The 22,934-nt window shown below is 42.8% G+C and overlaps 1 protein-coding gene across 1 annotated transcript in view; it reads left to right on the top strand.

Annotated features, from left to right (window-relative positions):
* LOC148538345 (uncharacterized) overlaps nucleotides 1-22,934 on the top strand; it is a 231,790-nt gene that overhangs the window by 123,570 nt on the left and 85,286 nt on the right. The window contains exons 14-17 of the mRNA XM_088454387.1: nucleotides 586-781; nucleotides 1,868-1,978; nucleotides 3,232-3,325; nucleotides 7,996-8,116. Coding sequence (XP_088310513.1) covers nucleotides 586-781; nucleotides 1,868-1,978; nucleotides 3,232-3,325; nucleotides 7,996-8,116 — 522 coding nt within the window. The remainder of the gene's footprint in view (nucleotides 1-585; nucleotides 782-1,867; nucleotides 1,979-3,231; nucleotides 3,326-7,995; nucleotides 8,117-22,934) is intronic.

Raw genomic sequence — 22,934 nt, 5'->3', positions numbered from 1 at the left:
ACACTGATCGTGCCCCCCCTGGCTTTGCGCCTGGCTGTGGGGGCTCAGAGCGCCCCCCTCGCAAGCGCACAGCACCGCTTCGCGGCGCTGAAAATATTTTAAAAAAATTTCTGAAGGGGGCGTGGCCACACCTCCAGTGATTAGGACATGCCCCCTGTTACCCGGGTCCGCCGCTGCACTTGGCGGGCCTGCCCACATGTATAATATTGTTGTTTTGCTGTTCTATGTTATATTGATGCATCATGTAAACAAAACAGATTTTGTTAAAGCAAAAAAACAAACACTATGCTTCCTATATAAAATGTACTTGCATACTGACGGAGAAAGCTTCATTGATTATTTTATTAAAAAAAAATTGGGGGGTGGGGGGGGAGAATGATCACATTTTATGGATATAAATTTTTATGGCTATTATATTCTGTGACTTAATGTGCACTTGTCCTTTCATTTGTTCATATATACACATATATATTATATTTAGAGATCATATAACCTTAAGATATTAATCTTGTACTGAGATGCACATTTTTATAGCTAAATAATTTTATTATTATTATTATTATTATTATTATTATTATGTTATAGATTTTTATACCAAGTGTTTCGAGGAAACAATTCTCAGTGGCTGAAAATACTTCACCAAGCTATAAATAACAATGAATATGGCAGAACTGAAAACCTGCTCCGTTTCTTCAAGAAAACCTCTCCACAGCTAATTAACTTAGAAGAAATGTCCTCAGGCTGCAATGCTGTGCACCTGGCCTGCCAAAATGGATTCTTTGTAAGTGTAATAGTGTAACTAAGGCAGGAACATGCTTCAGACTCCTAGACGATCTATAGATAAATAAGCAATATTTGTAAGGCAATAGACTTTTTTAAATTCCATGTTTATTTAATACATTGTTTATATGTGTGATAGTTCTGTTGACCCAGATATATCAGTACGATCTCTGTAGTAATTACTGCAATAGTTACTGCTCAACACTGCAGGGCAGGGGGTGAAGATAACAGAATATGGTGGAGGACTCTTAAATCAACCAGATTCTAGCTACAGTTGAGAAAATGAAAGCTAATATCTGTTGCTATACGTTATAGCACTGCGTACCCATTAGCCAGCAGCAGATCCAGGGGATATGATCAGTGCCATTGATCCACACCCCACATCATAGGCAGAGGAGACTGACTCAGCTACAGCAGCCCAGCAAACCGCAACGTATGCTGGGGCGAGGGGCAGCTGCCGCTGATGGTTAAGAAGGAGGTGGGATGGATCCGAACCCCTCCAACAATCCCAGGCCAGGATAATTAATACCCGCTCTGCCCCCCTGTGGTGCCCATGCGCCACGGGCTGCATACCATATCTTTGTGAACTTATGCATGATTCAGAGTGATACGTATCTCAACAGTTTCTCTGCAGCTGTTAAATGGGCATTTTTGGGTTGTAACTGGGCAGCAACAATGCAAACTCATTTTGCTGGTGTCAGGATGTGTCGTGGGAGTGTAGCCAGTGTTCCTTACTATTCTGAGTCATGTAGATGTATACTGGATGCCAAATTCAGACGGATCTCCTGCATTTAGCATAGGGTAGCAGAAAGCGCTGATGATAATAATGACAGTGGCTCTCCCATACCGAGGGGTTGGTCGGTGCGATTGTATAGATGTGTATGCATTAGGATGTGCATATAGTCACATTAACATTCAATTTGCTTTCTTTATATCTATTAGAGAAAGTAAATGGTATTATAAGGTAATGCAGAATGTGCGGTGAATATGTGGGAATCATGGATTTCAGATGACTGGCAATAAAATATTGATCAATGAATGAGAAGTCCTAATTCTGACTAAATTGTCTCACAATTTTTAACGACAGGACATTGTACTATTACTGCTGGAGAATGGAGCGTCTATGAATAAATTGGATGGGAACAATCACACACCATTACACTATGCCTTGGTAGGACAATACAGAGATGTTTGTCAGGTTAGATATATTTTTTTATTCATATTTTTTCCCAAGGAGCTGGTTATTAAAGTTAGGTGCATATCTTGTCTATGGGCAGGATTTGCAGTCAAGCAAACCTAGTTGAAAATACAGTTCAAACATTGATGCCTACAGGGGAAGTACTGAATGCTGCACATATAGACTAACCAGCTGTATTCTTACATTGTTTTCCAAGTTTTCACTCATTAACTATATTTCCTCCGGACACTGAACAGGGGTGTTTTATCAGAAGAGGGGGCCCATAAGCTATCTCCATGGTCCCCCCTGGAAGAAATTGCACTGGGGCATGTGATGAAGACACTGGCAGCAAGCCAGAGTCTACTGTACATTCACAATATCTCCAGGAAAATGGTGCCATTTTCCCAGTGATTTCTTTTAGAAAGTTTTGAAGAAAATACTGGAAGATTGGCATAGTCAGCCACAAGGTAGGTAAATTCCATTGGTGCAAGGTGTGCACCTACAATAGATATGCAAGTGACTCTATATCAGCATCTGATTGTTTGCTATTTTGACATTTTACTGAAAATAAATATATAAAGGAGCCTTAGTACATGCTGCCCAACATATTCCAAATCGGGACAAAATAGATCCACCCAAACCTTGCCCTGACCCATTCTAATTAGCCTAGAAACACCCATTTTTTTTTACAACATTTTAGCCCTTTCACCACCTGCGTAGTGGAACTGTCCTGCAAAAATAACGACATTTGAAATATCATGGCAAATATGAATGAGATAATTTTCTACCCTTGTTTGTAGTATTTCCCTCAGGGTAGAATGAGGACTGGTAACGGTTTAAGGGGTCTATTTACTAAGCAGTGTTGAGTCAGAATGAGAAGTGTTAAGGTGCCAGCCAATCAGCTCCCAACTGTCATTTTTCAAACAGTCTGTGAGATGACAATTGGGAGCTAATTGGCTGGCACCTTATCACTTTTCATTCTGTCTCCTAACACTACTTAGTAAATGGACCCCTGAATTATCACCATGTAGCCTGTTGTCTCCTTGATGCATGCCCTATAACCCTATGGCTGCTCAGAATGCCCGTCGTAAGGAAACTTCTGGGGCCAGTGAAGCTGCATACAAAGATGCCGTCGGCGACATGCCCACAAAATGTTGATACGTCTGCATTGGACTAGCTATCCCCCTTTACCTCCCCAAAATTATTATTTTTTTTGTCATTTTAACTACTATTGTTTTTTGTCACTTTTTTAGAATGTTTTTATTTTTGTTTAGCTCCTAATTGAATGGGGATGCCGTGTGCGGGATCATAATATCGGACAGCTGGTTCCAGCTACTTTGAATCAAGATCTGAAAGAGTTTTGTAAAGGTAAAATGAAGCCGATACAATTGCCTCTAATGAATATACAGTCATGGTTCCTTATACAGTTTCACTTGAAGTAAACCTGTTAAAATATATTTTATAATTGTGTCATTTGTTAATTGTAACTGTAAATATTTGTAAGGATATTGGGTCAATATTTAATTTTGCTGCACAAGCTGTTTTCCCGGAGCCAGGCTTATGTACCAGCTAATACTTCTCTTTTGTTTAAATCACCTAGGCAAGTAAAGGTACTTTATTGTACTGTATAACAGACATAGTACTTATTTGTGTATAGAGACAAAATTGCTACAGAGGGGTTCACCATACCAAGCATCACACACAAACCTATTCTAATGAGGCTATACAGTAGTTCCCTTTCCTTATGCACTGATGCTGCTGATGGATCCAGTCTTTTTCATGCCTCTACCAGCAACGTAAAGGCAAAGGGGCCTGATTCAGCAAGGATTGCGACGGCCAATTGTTGCGCATGCGTATGCATGACAGCGCGTGAAGGCTCCACTGTGACAGCACTGCGATCACAGAGAACACGCAGACCCATTGCAGTGTGATTGACAGGAAGTGTGCATTTGGGTGTGGTGATGGGGTAGTGGTAGGAAGAACACAAGCGTGCCTGACCATTTGAACGCCGTTACAGTGGCATGCATAACTTAGTGATGGCAAACGCAGCTTGAGTTCTCACTGCGTGTAATGAGAAAATTCTGAATAAGGTCAGACCAGTTGTAATTGTGCGTGAGGCTCCGATGGTACTTGATGTTACCGATGGTTTCGCAGACTTGCTAAGTATTACGGATGTTAGAGGGGAAGTGGGCATCTTTATGTTGGGCTGCATTGTCATAGCGAAGGCAAACATTCGGATATTTTCATAGTGAGTCTGTGTGCGTAATCGCAGCTGCGATCCAAAGTCCAATGTCTTTCTGCAATTAGCAGGCTCAAAAGTTGTAACATTCACCAAATCTTGCAGCTGTGATCCAAAGTTCATTTCAGTGATAAACTAGTCAGCGCTGTCTGTCACATTTCTGACAAAACTGCCTGCGTGGACTTTGCAGGGAACGCAAAATGAAAACTTATAATAATTGCAACGATATTGGCCAAAAATATTCAAGCCAGTATCGCGATTATTGCCGAATACACCCCAAAGATTGCAGAGCTTATGACTTCATCCAAGAAACTCATTCATATGGCACACCTGCACCCAAAAGAGCATACTTATTACAGTCTAGTAGGTCCAGATTTATTAAAATCACTTCCAGGGACAGGCGCTCTAATAGGAGCCTGACCCTGCGATGTGTAACATAAACTGATTACGTCAGAGATTTCTCTACTTTTTCCTTGGGATTACTGTGCATATGCGGTCATCAGACATTGCATGAGTGACTGTTACCAGGGAGGGATCCAGAGGAGTCGTCTCCTGGTAAATTGTGCAATATGTAGCCATAGGCCACAATGGCTAACGCCATAGCTATGTTGATCCGAAACCTGGAGATAGTCAGGGGATACTTATATTTTGCTAGGATTTTCAACAAGATATGTATAATAAATATGCCCCTAAACCATGAGTGGCTTACCTTCATGAAGAAAAAGGATCCACTTAGAGCATCTACCCTGGCTGAGGCTGTGCATGGAGGGAAATTTTCAGCTGAACCAGGTGGGCAATGGGATGGAAGGGGGTTGGGGGTGCTGCGAGGAGGGGGGGTTTGGTGTTGTGAGGGAAGGTGGGGGTGCAGCAAATTAGGGGGGCATTTGAGCCCAAAGGGGAGATGTGAATGGTGAAGTGGGTGATTAGGGGAAGAATATATTAAGTGTGAGGGGTATAGGGTACAGGGCTGGTCCCAGAAGTGTTAATAGCCACACACTCTAGGGGTTTGAGGTAGTGGGAGGGGAAGGAGTGAGGAGGCGGGCAGAGAAGGGCTGTGGGGAGGGAGTAGGTGGAGAAGCCAGAAAGGGGGTTATCTCTATGCCCAGCCCCGTGGTAAGCCTAGATAGCAGCCTGTTACCTGGTACATTAACTGGTACCTATCAAGGGTTTATTTCAATCATAGGTGCCCCTCCTTCCGGCGTCTGATTGAAATTAATATTAGGTTTAAACTTTTTTTGAATAAAATGGGATGCAACAGTCAAAAAAATTCTTATACATATAATGGTATTGTTCCACTCCCAGGGCCAATTAAATATGATATAAGTTCTGTTTTGGATCATATCAGGGACCACTAAAGGTAACCCTGTTTGACTTGGACTAGGTCAGAGCCAATAACTGTAGTAACTACACTAGCAACAAGACAGCGATCTGGCAGATCCAAAGGTCCTGGTGTAGCAAGGGAAAAGCCAAATATACTTACAATTAATATTCCATCACTCTGCTCGTTATACCATACAGAACACCTTTTTTGCTTGCCACCACTTGTGGAAATAAGTAGGGCCACAGGTCCCCAAACACACACTCATTTGCGCAGTCTCTACGACACAAACTAGCACTCTGTTGTCTCCACCTGTTTCTAGCATAATAATTTTTATAGCGTAGCCTTATCAATCTTCAAAGATTGGGTGCTGGAGCATAGATATTAAATAGACTAATAAAAGGACACTTTATTTACAAAAAGTAGTATAATGATTAGTTACAAAAATGATATAAATAAAAAAGGTTACATAATAAAATAAAAAATGTGTTGCAATTTCAAAATAAAAAGGATAAACCTACACAGAATTACACAGGTGTGGTTCATTATATTGTCTACCTTTTTACTGCTAATGTCTAGATAGACACCAAATAGTGGGCAGTCGACAGGTACAAAAGGTCAACATGGATGTAGGTTGACAGGTGAAAACGGTCGTCGTGGTCAAAAGGACGACATTGGAATGGTCAACTCTAATTGTTGACACATTGTTTTTACGTTTTCTAACCCTAGCCATCCCTCCTAGTGCCTAACCCTAACATTAGGGTAAGAGCCGAACCCTAGCCCTAACCCTAAAAGAAAAATGTCTATCCATTTTTGTGTCGACCATTCTAATGTTGACCTTTTGACCCTGTTGACCTACATCCTGTTCGTCCTTTTGTGTGTTGACCCCTTGCTCCCGTCGACCCATTGACTGTCGACAATCTGGTGTCAGCCTAACCTTTACTGTCAATCTATGAACTGGAACCTGAATTACACTTGGGGGAACGACGGGTTAGGGATGGCAGAAGATGATGGCCCAGGCATCAACTGAAAATTGATCCACCAAAGTCTGACACAGAACAAAATGCTCCCATACCTTTTATCAACTTTTCCACCCTTCCCCCTTATGTGATGTCATGAACAAGTCCCCAATGACTGACTAGCCAGTTAATAACCCATGATCTATGACAGGACCTCTCACATAACTTTTAACCTACAGTAAGTACAAATAACCCACATGAAATATGGTATGTTCACAATAATCTCTATTTTTAAGATATAAAATGATTGTAAACAAGACTGCTCTGGGATGTGTGGTTGGTTAGATACCTCATCTCTCCCAAACCATTTGTTCCAGGTGCCCCCAAGTCGCATCTTGCCAGCATACAAATGTCAGGTGTTTTCCTATGATTTGTAAAGCTCACAGCTATTGTAGAAATTTCAATTTCAAGACAGATAACATATGGTTTTGGTATTTGCTCTTGCTTGAAGTTTGAGCACTCCTTTTAGTCTGATGGCTGTTTGAATACCCCTGCTGTATTTGGTGCCCAAAGATGGTTTTCTTGTACATCCTAACCAGCTCCAAATCAACTAATATGCAGACATAGATGAAAGGGCTTTTGATTACCCATCTTCTGTCCAGGTAATTGCTTTTCCTGCTCCTAAGATACCTTTATTGATGTGCATACTAATGAAACTATGCAAAGCCCCCCTCAGGCATCCAGAGTGGCATTAAAACTCATATTTATCTGTGTGGGCAGAATTGTAACATAACCTCAAAGTAACTTGCAATAGGCCCTGATATTCCCATGATCTATACAGATCCTATACTAAAATATGGATTTCATTCAGTTATACAGCTCTCATGACTGACAAATATGAGTCAATTAATGTGCTTAAGGGTATCACACATCCTAGATTCATTCCTTGTGTATTGAGTTGTTAGAAAATAGGGAGCCATATCCTGATGCTAATACTTTGCAGGAAATGTTACAGCATTGTTGAACAATTATTTTAATTGATTGTTGTTCAATTGTTTATGGCTATTTTATGCATAGTGCATTGGAGCCATTTCTAGTCCGTTTAGATTAAAAATAGATTTGGAGTTATGTCATAGGAAGGAAATCTTGTAACTCTGTGGTTAAAGTTAATGTTTCCACAACCTATAGAGTTCCATTATGGTAGTGAGTATTTAATACATCTGTTGACAGAAAATAAGATACAGTATATTTACTGTAACCCCCCCCCCCCCCCACACACACACACACACACACCCACACACTCCCCAGCAGTTTCAACTGGTATCTAGTTCATAGATTGACTGCACTGTCATTATATTAGTTCAATCAACAAAATGGTTACATCCACTGTTGCTAGGTGACAAGGATACAATAAGTTTATTTTGATGCAAAAAGATAAGTGTTTTGGTTTTTGTTTTTTTTTAGACTTTTGCTGTAACATGTCAGCACAATGTGCCTTCAGTAAATTACGTTTTCTTTCTAGGATATAGTGAAATGTGGCAAACTGCCATCCCTGAGGTTCTTAAAGGAAATATCACACTTTTGAAGAAAATTATAGCGGATCATGAAAAAGGCACAAACGTTATGGCCAGCTTGAGAAGCAGGTATTGTGAAATTAAGGAGTAAGCAACTTACAAAGTAATGATTAAAGGTTATCATGTTGTTACTTTGTTGACAATCATTTATTAATATGCCTAAAAATAAACAAATGAAGCTTCAAAAAGATGCTGCTGATGTGGGTATACAAGATTGCCCGTTCTTTAGTTGGTGGCATACAGCAACAGTCACACCGGAAACCAGAGAGACAATTCAGGTGCAACAAGAGCGCAGATAATGTTACTGACAAAGGCCATTCCACATAAATAAACAAATGCTTTGCCTATCTGTCCCCCCCTTATACTTTTATGTATTCACTGACTATCCATGGCCCTCGCATGCACACTCTCATTTTTTTATTCATATATTCTACATTTGGTTTAAGTTTAACCAAAATGCATTAACAAGAAAAAAAGTGTGTGTATATATATATATATATATATATATATATATATATATATATATATATATATATATACATACATACATACATACATACATACATACATACATATAGACATACATATATACACAACAGATAGTGACTTGCAATAGTAAATAACTCCTAAAAAGCCAACAGATTTGCCTGTATTACAGCTGACTTACTCAGATTGTTCCAGGCAGTATTTTTTTAATGCAAACCAGTATGTTATTAAAGTAAATTTTCAAAGTCATGATTATTTGTCTGCAGGTTAAAAATACATATGAAAACATAGTTTTTCAGCTTTTAAATAAGTATTCAACCCTTGCAGACTAGTGCTTGAAAGAATCATCTTTTGCTGCAATACCAGTTTTAAGTCTAATGGGGTAAGTTTCTGCCAGGTTTGCACACTTGACCACGCCCCCTTTTTGGCTGCATCCCTCCCCGCACGGGGTGACACCACGTGGAAGGACGCCAATGAAACGGATTCTCAATTGGATTAAGATCTGGACTTTGATGTAGTCATTGAAGTACATTCATCTTTTTGAAGTTATCCCACACCAGTGTGGTTTTGGCCTTGTGCTTAAAGGTGAACCTTCTCCCAAGCTTTGACTTTCCAGCAGGTCTTACAGTATCTCCTTTAATTTTTTTTCATCATCCAATTTTGACAAGATGCCCAGTTTCCATGAAGGAAAAGCGTATAATTTTTGTCTTATCTGACCATAAAACCTAATCTCACTTTTTAGCTGGGTCACCTAAATCTTTTTCAACAAAATGGTAGCAAAATTAAAAAAAATTTGCAAGTAAATCAGTTGGAGGATATGAAACGTTTGATTCATATAAGAACACTTGGATTCTATTTAAGGAGACGAGGTATACTTAAGCAAACCCATACCTCCAAACTGTCCCGCTAGTCAGGTACTATCCCACCCACGGGCCCCGTAGTGATGTATTAAAGCCATGCCCCCTTTACTGATGTGTGGATGTCACAACCACTGGACCACTAATGTTGGGAGGTATGCAAACCTAGTCACTCAAGTATGAATGGGATAGGAAGAGAAGTAGGGGGTTATGTAATAGGTTCAGAGATTATGGAAACAGTTATTTCTCTGCTAAATTTAAAGCGGCAAAGAGTCAAGTTTGATTTTGGCCTCATAACTGATTGCAGTTTACATTTAGTGTCAAACCCATTCAAAATCACGCTGTTCCGTATTCTTGAAACCTAGTACAGGTTGAGTCTCCCATATCCAAAATGCTTGGGACCAAGGGTATTTTGGATATCGGAATATTCCGTATTTTTGAATAATTGCATACCATATTGAAATGTCTTAGGAATAGGGCCCAAAGCTAAACACAGAATGCTTTAATGATTTACAGTCAGGAGTATAAATATTGGGACATTGACAGAATTTTCATATTTTATTTGAAATGAAACAAGATGTGCTTTAACTGCAGACTTTCAGATTTAATTTGAGGGTAATTACATCCAAATCAGATGAACTGTGTAGGAATTACAACGGTTTCTATATGTGCCTCCCACTTTTTAAGGGGCCAAAAGTAATGGGATTATCAACTCAAAAGCTATTTCATGGACAGGTGTGGGCTATTCCCTCGTTATTTCATTATCAATTAAGCAGGTAAAAGGTCTGGAGTTGATTCTAGGTGTGACATTTGCATTTGGAATCAATTGCTGTCGACTCTCAATCTGAGATCCAAAGAGCTGTCACTATCATTGAAGCAAGCCATCATTAGGCTGAAAAATCAAAACAAACCCATCAGAGAGATAGCAAAAACATTAGGTGTGGCCAAATCAACTGTTTGGAACATTCTTAAAAAGAGAGAACACACCGGAGAGCTCAGCAACACCAAAAGACCCGGAAGACCACGGAAAACAACTGTGGTGGGTGACAGAAGAATTATTTCCCTGGTGAAGAAAAACCCCTTCACAACAGTTGGCCAAATCAAGAACACTCTCCAGGAGGTAGGTGTATATGTGTCAAAGTCAACAATCAAGAGAAGACTTCACAAGAGTGAATATAGAGGGTTCACCACAAGATGTAAACCATTGGTGAGCCTCAAAAACAGGAAGACCAGATTAGAGTTTGCCAAACAACATCTAAAAAAGCCATTACAGTTCTGGAACAACATCCTATGGACAGATGAGACAAAGATCAACTTGTACCAGAGTGATGGGAAGAGAAGAGTATGGAGAAGGAAAGGAACTGCTCATGATCCAAAACATACCACCTCATCAGTGAAGCATGGTGGTGGTAGTGTCATGGCGTGGGCATGTATGACTGCCAATGGAACTGGTTCCCTTGTATTTATTGATGATGTGACTGCTGACAAAAGCAGCAGAATGAATTCTGAAGTGTTTCGGGCAATATTATATGCTCATATTCAGTCAAATGCTTCAGAACTCATTGGACTGCGCTTCACAGTGCAGATGGACAGTGACCCGAAGCATACTGTAAAAGCAACCAAAGGGTTTTTAAGGCTAAAAAGTGGAATGTTATGCGATGGCCAAGTCAATCCCCTGACCTAAATCTGATTGAGCATGCAATTCACTTGATGAAGACAAAACTGAAGGGAAAATGCCCCAAGAACAAGCAGGAACCAAAGACATTTGCAGCAGAGGTATGGCAGAGCATCACCAGGGATGAAACCCAGCGTCTGGTGATGTCTATGCATTCCAGACTTCAGGCTGTAATTGCCTGCAAAGAATTTGCAACAAAGTATTAAAAAGTGAAAGTTATATTTAGGATTGTGTGATAGGATCACTGGTAAAGTGGTTTGTGGCAGGTACATTTGTCCCAGATTCCTGTCTTATGTGTTCTAAACCCCCAGGAGAAAGTCTGCAGTGTAGCAGGCTTGAGTCTCGGCTTTTTGAAAAGCCGGTTTGGGACCTGGGGGTTGTGGGTGAGAGGAGAGGGAGGGCTCCACCCACGGCCACTCCAGGTTTTTGTTCTCGCAGCCTGGTAACAGGCTTGTTAGGGTTTCCACCTGAGAGTGGCCAATATAAGCCTAGTGTGTTTAGGGCTGAGTGTCTCACCTGGGAGAGCAGACAGCGAGTTTGCTCAGAGACACTTGAAAACCTATCCGTGAGTACTGTGCTGTGCCTTGTTGCTGGTGAGGGCATTAGGCCCTGCCAGGTTATGGTAGTGAGGGAACCACCTGTGAAGTTAGTGCCCCGACAGGGCTAGGATTTATGTTTATGTTTTCTTTGTTATTTCTGACATTGCACAATAAAACTGGCGCCGACCAGCTTGTACTCGCATCCAGACTGGTGTGCTGCTTCCCTGCTGCTGTGTGTGTGTGGAAGGAGTCCCCTACCCAGGAGAGGGACCCCCTAATCTGACTGTGTCACAATAGTTTAGTTTGTACCATTACTTTTGGCCCCTTAAAAAGTGTGAGGCACATATAGAAACCGTTGTAATTCCTACACCGTTCACCTAATTTGGATGTAATTACCCTCAAATTAAATCTGAAAGTCTGCAGTTAAAGCACATCTTGTTTGTTTCATTTCAAAGCCATTGTGGAGGTGAATAGAGGCCAAAATATGAAAATTCTATCAATGTCCCAATATTTATGCACCTCACTGTATATACACCTTATACACACAGCCTATAGGTCATGTTATACTTTATTTTTAATAATTTTGTGCCTTAAACAGTTTGTGTACATTGAACCATCAAAAATCAAAGTTTTCTCCATCTCAGTCATGCTAAAAATAATCCGTATTTCAGAATATTTGGATATGGGAGGCTCAACCTGTATAACGTAACCCCTGTAAAACAGCAGCAACTGGTAGTTGATAAATGAAACAAGAATATTCTTACTGCAGACAAGTAATGGACAAAATAAATGGAGATTTTGGTCTTAGTTTGCCATTGCTGTATGGGGACCATAACCTATTAACTTGAGGCTGCTGGTCCCATAACCTATTGGCAGAATAGCCTAGCAATGTGTATATGGCCGTAACTAGAGGTGTGTGAGCGGTGCCCCGCGCAGGGCCCTGTGGACATGTGGCATTCAGGGTGCCTGGAACCAATTCAGTTTCTAGGGGCGGGTACTCCACCCTGGCCCTATCAGTCAGACACACAGACAAGTTGCAGAGGCAGCAGCGACCGCTGCCCTGTGCTCGCCAGTGCTGCTCCTTCCTCAGGTGTCTCCCTGTCCATCCCCTCCCACCCATCGCATGACGCGGCTGTGTCGTGATGTCACAACGAGCAGAGGAGCAGCCTATTTAAGGCGCATCTGGATGCCGAGCAGCCCAGGCGGGTGGCGTTTCGTTAGGAGTCGAGACACTGGACTGGGCGCGGACATGGGAGCACGGACTGGTCTAGACAGTTCACCGCCGGGCATGGAGCACCGCACGCAGGCAGCAGAGAGAAAAAGGAAAAGGGGAAAATTGGGCAAGTATGTATATAATGTATTAAGGATCCTGGATAAGAAAAAAATGAGATGCTGGGTAGTAGGTTACTGTGCTCAAAAACCCTTAGGTCTGCAACTTTCCATCATCTAGCTATTTTGTAATAAACATGTCTGGAGACCTGTCCTCCTCAGTATATTCACTTTCTTGCACAGCATAAGGGGCACTGTATAAGGGGCAAAACTACAGGGGGCACAGCATAATAGGCACTATTGCCTGAGAGCCAGTGGGATGGGGGGGTAGTCTGAGAGCTGGGGGGATAATTCCTGCTTCCATGCTTAAGGGGGCAGAGTGGGGCTGTTGAGATAACTCTGGGGGGTGGCTGGAGTGACATATAAGGATTAATCCGGAACCATCGGAACTGGTCGTAGAGCTGTAAGGTTGACCATACCCTCTCTTAAGCTCTACGATCATGTCAGTGTGAAAACCTCCCATGTCACATGTGCCATGACGCTACTTTGTTAATTATGCACTCCCATAAACCGTACGCACTCCCATAAAATGCCATTCGCATAATTAGGCACGCCTGCGCTCGGATCTCCACTCCCCCGTTTTCAAGCACCTTCCCCTGTTACCACCCACAAACGCCTCAATCTGTCACTCAAACTACCGACCTGGCTGTGTTCAAGGAGAGAGAAATTTCTGACCGTAGCGGCTAGTTTGCGCACGCGCATTGCGAACTTTACGCATGTGCAGTATAGCGAACATTTGTGGCGTACGACCGTGCGGCCGCTTCGACCGACTCTGAATGAGGTCCTGAATGTGGAATGCAACAGAATAATGCTAGATATATTTTTATAATCCAGACAGAATACCAACCAAGATGAAATACACTTGGGCAGAGTATATATATGTGTTTGCACAGTTTTTTGGTGCTCATGGTGGTTAATCCGCACGTGGTACAGCTTCAATTTTTTAATTTATTGAACCAGGTAGAACAAATAGCAGCATAAGACACAGGGATATAGCCGTTACAACAGCAGTGTAGAATCACCCTGGAGCTTATGGGTATTGCTGGGCATTGTAGTGTGCTGGGAGTCTCAGGGTTGCATCTGCCCATGAGGAACACCAGGAAGAAAGCAGTGAATAGACACCGCACATGTGTAGTAGCATGTCAGATGTCGAATCCTCTGCTGAGCTCCCGCAGGTCCTAAAGACCGCAGGCTCAATTACATATCTGAATATGGAGGTAGCGCCGGAGCACTCTATGTATGTATGTTCTCTTTTCATTGTACACGTTTATTATCCATTACTGTCATGACAAAATGGTACAGAAATATGTTGGTATTATTCAGTATACAATTATTTTACAACCTCTCCATACACAATAAGGTTTCTTACATTCAGGGTGGTGGAGTATCCCTGTCCTGATCAATGAGGACAGATGCACAGCAATTCTCTGAAATTATTGCCGTCATGAAAGTTACAGTACTTGTATTCAGAGAATATTGTCTTCTATGGTCTATGGAAAGTATTACATTTTGCAAATTACCTGACCAAACTACACAGTTCAATTGTAATTTGTACATAATGTATTTTTCTGATAACACATTCACAAACATTCTATTGTTTTGCATGTAATGAGAAAAAGAAATATATTAATCACATGCCAAAATCCAGAAGGTTATCATTTATTAATAATCAGATGGCCATTTTATTGTGAAATACATTCTGTTTCCCATTTTCTATCAGGTTTTGCAAGGCTCATCAACATAGATGATGAAGATGTTTAATTTGTTCTTATATAGTGGAGTTCAGCTACTGAGCTCAATTATATAATGCAAAGAAGACCCAGGGCCTAATTTGGAGATGTACGCAAACTCAGTGGCTTAACTAGAGGCGGTCGGCCGGGGCTCATGCCCTGGGCACCATCGGATGCAGTCCAGGTCTCTTGTTCGTTTCAGTCAGTGTAGTGCAAACCGCAGTGAGTGTGGTCAACACTACACAATAAATGCGGTGTGTTTGTTTTTGCAGCAATGAGTCAGACACTCTCACTGCATAAGGGGGACCGCTACTGGGGGCACTGCATAAGGGGGACCGCTACTGGGGGCACTGCATAAGGGGGACCACTAGTGGGGGCACTGCATAAGGGGGACCACTACTGGGGATACTGAATAAGGGGTACTACTACAGTAAGCATTCAAAGAGGGGCACTTCTACTTGGGGCATTAAGGTGCATATGGAATGGAAAGGAATGTTCTAGGAGTGATGAGAAATGGTGGTGTCATGTTGACATGCCCCCATTTTTCATTGCCCATTGCCCATGGCCCATGTGACATGTGGCCATGCCCACTTATTTGGCATATGCACATTGGGGGGTTCCATTTTTCATTTTGCCCTGGCCTCCAAATACCCTAGCTATGCCACTGCGCAAATCCGATGGTTTATGTACATCTATGATGGTGTGAGATCTGCGCATGCACAGGCGACGATGCACTGTATATATGCAGATTTTGTTCTGCGAGATTGCTTGTAGTGTTTCCTAAGCCGCAGCATGATTGACATGCTGTGGCCAATTGGGGGGCGTGGACTGAGCAGCAATGGACGGTGTTCTAAAAAAATGGGAACGTGTTGGCGTGTAGCTTCACTGGCCCCATCAGCTTGAAACCACAGGCCAGCCTAACCTGAGATGAGATGTTCATGCGGAGTAATCCTGAAGCTGCGTCCTCAGATGCAGCAGAGGATCACAGAGGCTAGTAAGAGGCATCTATTTACACAAGACGCCTCCTGCGGCATTATATAGTCGCATAGCTGTAGCAAAACCGTCAATCTCTGAATCAGGCCCCCACTATTTAAGTTGCCCTGTCCAGCAGACTATAATTGAATTTTATCTGTTTTATTTAGAGTACATTACTTGCCTATCATGTAAAGATTTCAAGGCAATTCAAAATATACAGTGCTAAGAGACAGAAAAAGCCAGATGTGCCATTGAATTCACTGCTTAGCAACAAGTACAATTTTCAATGATTTTGTTTTTTCTTTCTACCATGATAAATGATCTATGCAAAATATACCAGTTATTCAAATAATGAACAGAGGGGATGTAGTTATGTGACTTGCGGCCGCCGATCACCATACAGACTGCTGAATGCCAGCAAAGGATTCATGATAGGCGTTGAAATACAGACACCCATCATAATCCCGACGCCAGAATCCAGGAGGACGTGTGCCTGGACGAGGTAAGTACGGGCCGCGCGTCCTCTTAGTGGCGGGGGGGTGTTAGGTTTAGGGCAGTTATTGGGGTTACTGCTAGGAGGTTTTTTGGCGGGGAGGTTAGTATTGGACACCCCTAGGAGGAAGGGTTATGGTCAGGCAACCCCCCCCCCTGGGAGGGTTAGGTTTGGGGAGTGGTAAAGGGGGGTTAGGCACCCCCAGGGTGGGGAAGTTAGGATTCGGCACTGGGGGGGTGGAGGTTAGGGTTAGGCTCCACTAAGGGAGGGTTGGGGGAGGGGACAGGGGAGGTTAGGGTACTTCATCCTGACGCTGCCGGCATTTCATTCCCATTCCAAACAGAGCAGTGGTTCTTACCCCATAGGACAGGATATACAGCATCTATGATCATCTTTTTGCAAGACTATTGTATACGACCAACCAGTAAGCTATTAATCGTATTTTATTGTATACATCACCAGATTCATATTCATTCTATTTTATTACAAAGTGCTTAATATGAAGAAATACATAAAACATTAACATGAGCTTGAACCTTAGGCTAAGGTTCAGCTCATATTAATGTATTATGTATTCTTAGGTAAACTGGGACCAGGACAAAAAAAATGTTGAACATGGAATAGCAATAACTTAGCTTTATAAACACACTGCTCCAGTCTTTTGCATTTTACATATATTTTACTATCTATTCAATACTACACAGGAAATACATGAGGCTGACGACCCTACAGAAGCGCTCACTACACAATGTACTCCATACACACTACACATTTTTTAACATTTTGCCGTTCCGATGTGTCGGAATTGTCCAAATTGTTAAAGATATCGTGTAGCGTGTAAGGCTCATTAGATTACAAATAACACCATAAGAACCATGAGCCATCCTTAGCTGCCCTTAGGAGTACATGGATCTGCAACGGTCCTGGACACAATTCTTTTTGAGATGGACAGAAATAAATGTAAATGCTTATGTTACAGCAGTGTATCTAGCCATTTGACAGGAATCGGTATGTAATGCTGGCGGCTGAATAGCTGCCGGATCAAATACCGATAGCGGAACCCCGACGGACCTAATTCCCGACTGGGGCTGGTAAGTAACCTAACCCTCCCCTGCATAAGTAATCCTAACCCTCCCTTAGTGGTGCCTATCCCTAACCCCCCCCCCCCCTCCCTGCACCCTAAATCTAATCCTCCTGGGGGGGTGCCTAGCTCTAACCCCCCCCCTAGTGGTGGTGCCTAACCCTCCTGGGGGGAACCTAGCCCAAAGTCGCCCCGGGGGTCCCTAAACCTAACCCTCCTCCCCCCACAGCTAGACGCTAAGACACCCGGCTTACCTTGTATTTCGTTGTGGGGCTAATGATAGGTGTCAGGATTTCGACGTCTATCTCTAGTCCCCTGTCGGGCTGCCAGTGTCGGGATAGCGCCAATCGTTATCAAGACTGCATCCCATTTGACAAGCACTCCTGTTTCTTCTTTGGTAAAAACATTTAAAATACAAAGGTAAGAATCCTAAAAACTCTGCTTGTCAAAAATGGATCCCACTTGTATCACATTAATCATTTTGGAATGCTAATTAAGACAAAAACTTACTACATATAAGATCACTTCATATAAGGGCACTCTGGCTAGTAGGACTGCCGAGACATTGATAGTGCCCAGGCCCTGGGAGGCGTGGCCACTGGAGGGTGCTTGGCAATGCCCTGTCAGTGTATATTCCAATGGTGCACACCACTGTGGAGCACAATGGGAACCGTAGTCACAGCTTTGCAAGGGGGCATGATTACACTCCCCTACACTCCAGGGCCCCTAGTCAGGCCCAGGTGCATGTATTTTGTACCCACTACCCCACCTCCTGTTGGCACCCCTGGTAAACTATTCTTAAGCATAGTATAGAATGAGAAATTTGCTATATCCTTTCAAAAGTATCCCTATCACCTGGATGTTGAAAAAAATCCCTACATGCTAAAAAAGACTGCATTATACATGTCAGCAGGTCTAGTCTAGTCTGTGGTATTTCGCTCATTTGCTGTCCTTGCCACTTACTATGACCTGCTAACTAAAGGATACGGGCTATAATGATACACTGACATTGCCCGGAAACAGAGGAGACTGACTTACCCACACTGGGTCTTGGCATCCAAGGATGTGATCTATACATGTGTGCGAACATGCCAACAGCTACTTGTGCCTTAGGTTCTCCAGCTGTTAGCTACATTAAAGCATGCCTGGACCTAGTAAGCAGTTACTACATTTTTGTTACGTCTCGCTCTCGTGCATCTCATTATGCTCTCCAGTAGGAGTGCCATAGACCATCGATAGTAAACAATCATCGATGGTTAACTACTGATGGTCAATGGTTTTGCAATCGATGGCAGAGATCCAACATTTCTGTGCCATCGATGGCAGAACTGGACCTGATGGTTTCCCCACCCACAACAGCAGAGCTTAGCCCCGCCCTGCGGGCCACTGTGCTCACCAGCAGAGATGGCCATCAAGGGGTACGTACCATCGATGGTTCATCATAGTTAGTTTTGTGCCATCGAGAGTAATCACCGATGGAACCATTGATGTTGACCATTGTGGGACATCCTACCAATTATCATCCCTACACTCCAGTCATCGATTCCTATGTGCCACCCTTGATGCCTATTCTCTCACTGACTCCTGCGTATTCCCTGTTACACTTTGAATTGACCGCAAGTATACCAATCTCTTAGATTGTGTTCAGACTAAGGACCTGATTCAGAGATGCACGCAATACTGATTTTTACGCAGATTGAGCTATTGTTTGCTATTGCACATGTGTCAGCCGCACTGCGTACATGCAGCAATTGTTTTGCTATTACGCCCACACAGAGGATCCATTTGCAAAGTGAGTGACCATCACCTTTTGGGGGAGGTAACTGGGAGTGGGTTAGAAAACGCAGTTATGTCTTTCCATTTAAATGCCGTTACATGAGGGTCCATAAATTAGCCGTTGCGATCTCCTATGAGAGGTCTCTGCATGTCAGGAGAGCCGCTGTGTTTGAGACAGGTCAGACCTGCTGCGAGGGCTGCATGGCTGGTCGGTGTGTGTCGATATTAAAAAGAAAAAAAAAAAAAGACGCTGCTACTCGACATAGGACGCAGATGAGAATGCAGCGTAGGTGTCCCTATGCTCGGGTAAGCTTTGGAACTGTTAGTATATATTTGTAACTGCGTTCCATGTCAAATTGCAGCTGCGATTGCATTAGCGTCTATCTCTGAATCAGGCCCTAAGTTCCTACTTAAGACCTATTGTATCCACGTTGATAGCAATTGTACCAGACCTTGAACTGTTTGGACTACGCTTATATTATTACTCTGTGCACCAGTGCTCGAAGTGAAAAAGTTGGCAGGATGGATGGCGTTTCAACTTGCGGCTGCAGCTGACAAATTTTTTTTTTACCAACAGCTCTTTGCATAGTTTTAGATTTTGGTCTGTTGGAAAAAACTCCAAAAGGTAGGACTTAAACCTAGGTGGCCAAAATATATTTTTCAGATTTCAATAGATTGACGACTCTTGGATCCTGGTGAAGTGAATCAAGGGCTTGATCCACCAGTCCGACATACCTTGTGCAATCGCTCCATTTCAGTTCCTCCTTCAGTTTCTTCAGCTATTTTTGCAAAAGTCTGAGGGGAATGACCTGACTCAAGCTGGCAGTGTCTGAACTAAATTCACGTGTGGCAAGTTCAAAGGGTTTGAGAACCTTGCACAACACTGAAATTATTCTCCACTGCACTTGAGTAAGGTGCATTCCGCCTCCATGGCCTATGTCATAGGCCGTTGTATAGCCCTGGATGACCTTTTGCTGTTCCTCCATCCGCTGAAGCATATAGAGGGTAGAATTACACAGTTACTACCTCTTGCTTCAGCTGATGGCAGGGCAAATTTAACAGTACCTGCTGGTCATGCAATCATCGACAAGCGTTTGCCGAATGTCTAAAATGTCCGGATATTTTGCGGGCCATCTCCTGCACGTCCCTATCATTTTTTTAAAAATGTTGCACCACCAAATTAATTGTGTGAGCAAAACATGGGACGTGTTGGAATTCGCCCCCTTGTTATGCTCTCACAATATTGGTGGATTTGTCTGAAATCACACATCCCGAGGAGAGTCCAAGTGGGGTAATCCATTTAGCAATGATTTCCCTGAGTTTTTTTAAGAGGTTCTCAGGGGTATGCCTCTAAGTGAAGCCAGTTATACAAAGAGTAGCCTGCCTCTGTATCAGCTGTCTTTTGGTAGATGTTGCTGTTGTAGGCAGTACACTTACCCAGTGGGCTGTCAGTGAGTCATGTAATCCTTTGTTATGGCATCAGTAATCCATTGTGCAACTGGGTGATTGCTGTCATACTTGTTTGCCCTTGCAAATGATTGTTTAACAGTTAATTGTTTTTTGGAGGATACACTAAAAGTAGTCTTCCTCCTGGTCCCCTTCTGGGATGAAGATCCACTCACAGCAGCAGCAACAGGCGTAGTCATAAAGGATCCTTCTGAGGAATCATGGATAGGAGAGGAGTCAATCATGCTTCGAATAACAACATTGGATGCAGCAGGACTACTCCCGATGATGAATGAGGATGTTGATGATGCAGGTGTTGGTGGAGATCGAAGGCACTTGGATCCCACAGAGAGGGAGCAGGTAGGTGACACTGGACTGCTAAGTTTTGGAACTTGGTGACATACACTTTGATATTTGAATGCGCTCCAAGTTACGTAACAAGGAGGAGGTTCCTAGATGGTTTAGGTCCCTCCCTCTACTCACTCTTGCTTGGCAATGGTTACATATGGATTGACAACTGTTGTCTGGATTGGGGTGGAAATAATTCCACACGTCAACATAAACATAACCAGCAGTCAACATAAAGGCCAAGGCCTTATCCTTTGCTTGCCACTTCGTGTAGTGAATGGTGTATTGCCAATTTTTTGTTTATCTAAAGGCAACTTGCCTTTCGATTTTCTTTCTTTTTCTTTCTTTCTTTTTCTTTCTTTCCTTCCTACAGTAAAAGTAGCTTTACCATATCCATGGTGTGTCTTAAGCCCTGGGGCATGGGCCTTCATAGGGGACGAGGAAGTTGATGGCCTTGCATTATCATGACTGCTGGCGGCAGCTACAATATGTGGTTCTTGCTCTCCTGTCATGCAACAGCCCTCCATATTTTCTGTGGTCTTGAAGCAGTGTCACAAGCACTAATAGTGTAGCCAAGGTGCAGTTACAAAATTCACACACGTGCAGTCGTGCGCACACAGAAAATAGACATAAGACACTATTTTTTTGTGGTTTTTTTTCGGGTCCGGAACTTGGGCCTAGAGCACAGATTGATGACGACTGGAGTCGGGCAGCACTAGGTTGCATTGCTTTATCTTGTGCAGCTAAGCCTAACACGCGCACACAGAAAAAAATCTAAAAGGTCCAGAACTTGGGCCCAGATGGACGCAGCAGACAGCACAGCACCAGCCCAGGAGACAGCACAGCACCAGCCCAGGTAAGTAGTACTACCTCTCCCAGCCATACACTACCCACCCTCCTTGCTCAGTCTCCACAGCCAGAGTGAATTGGCGGCTGCCGCGTGGTCCCTTATATACATATAGACGAAAGCTCGCAAGCCGCAAGATTTCGTCTATGGTTTTGCCTCTGTTTGAGATCCGGGGCCGACGGGGGAACCAAACGCAAGTTCGGTTCTCGCCCTGGATCTCCAAATTCGGGTGGGTTCGGATCTCTGATTACTATTATTAATGTATGTCGGTTATTGAAAGCTATGCCAGGACTTCAGTAGAAGGCACACAGCCAGACCCGTCAAAGGGCGGAAGGGTGTAATTCATCCACTTCAGATTTAATTGTTTGGATTTTTTTTTTTATTCATTGAGTTTACTTGTATTTGCTGTTGAGCAAAAATTTGCCATAAACTGTGTACCAAACTTTTCTAAGTTACCCCAAATGCATCCAATTGTATGTGTGTGGGGCCCAAATATATGTCCTTGCTGTGCTGTAGCTGCAAACATTTGGTTACTCTTAGCAGCAAAGCCATCTGAATGTTGTGTTCTTTGCATACACACTGACTAAAGGAGGAATCGATGCTTGAAAAACTATCTTTGAGTTCATTAGTATTCTTCTATGCTACTGACATGCATAATGTAGCAGATGTCTTATAAATTCTATTGGTCACTGATTTTTAAGCATTGTTTAATGCTGGCTGAGTCACTGGTCATTAGTAGTCCATCCAGTCCTGTAGTAAATATGGGTGCCTAGCAGAGCCGGATTAAGGGCCATATGGACCTGGTGTTAAAAATGTTTGAAGGCCTATACAGGGGAGGAGCTGTGGCCAGTGCTGTGTGGGTGTGGCCAGTGACACGTTGGTATCTACATCCCTACACGATCAGTCCCACTGTCTCCCTAAATACATAAATCATAAAAAATAGCACGATTTTGTGAGAAAACAAGAAATACAATTTTAATACTGATTTCCTTTTTCATCCATCTGGGGGATGCCATTACCTCTGGGGTTATGTATAGTGAGCTGTGGAGTCGGGTACTAAGTAAGACTGGCTCCCACACCCTATATTACCCCTCCCCTTCCACTAGAAGCTTAGTCTTGTTTTTAGTGCCTTGGAGTAAAGCACTAGCTAGGTCCCTAGCTCTTTTAGTTAGGTGGTACTTTAGTTTACTTTTTGGACACCAGGAAGTGTTTGCGCAAATAGTTTCCAGATGGGGTCTCCAGACATAGATCTAACGGTTTCCCATCTCAACAGGAAACTCCAAGGTATGGATCTCTGTCCTGGGA

Source organism: Taudactylus pleione, unplaced genomic scaffold, assembly GCF_031769625.1.
Source record: "Taudactylus pleione unplaced genomic scaffold, aTauple2 ptg000040l, whole genome shotgun sequence".
NCBI lineage: Eukaryota > Metazoa > Chordata > Amphibia > Anura > Myobatrachidae > Taudactylus > Taudactylus pleione.
The sequence above is the reverse complement of the archived record's forward strand: the minus strand, read 5'-3'. Positions and strand labels throughout refer to the sequence as shown.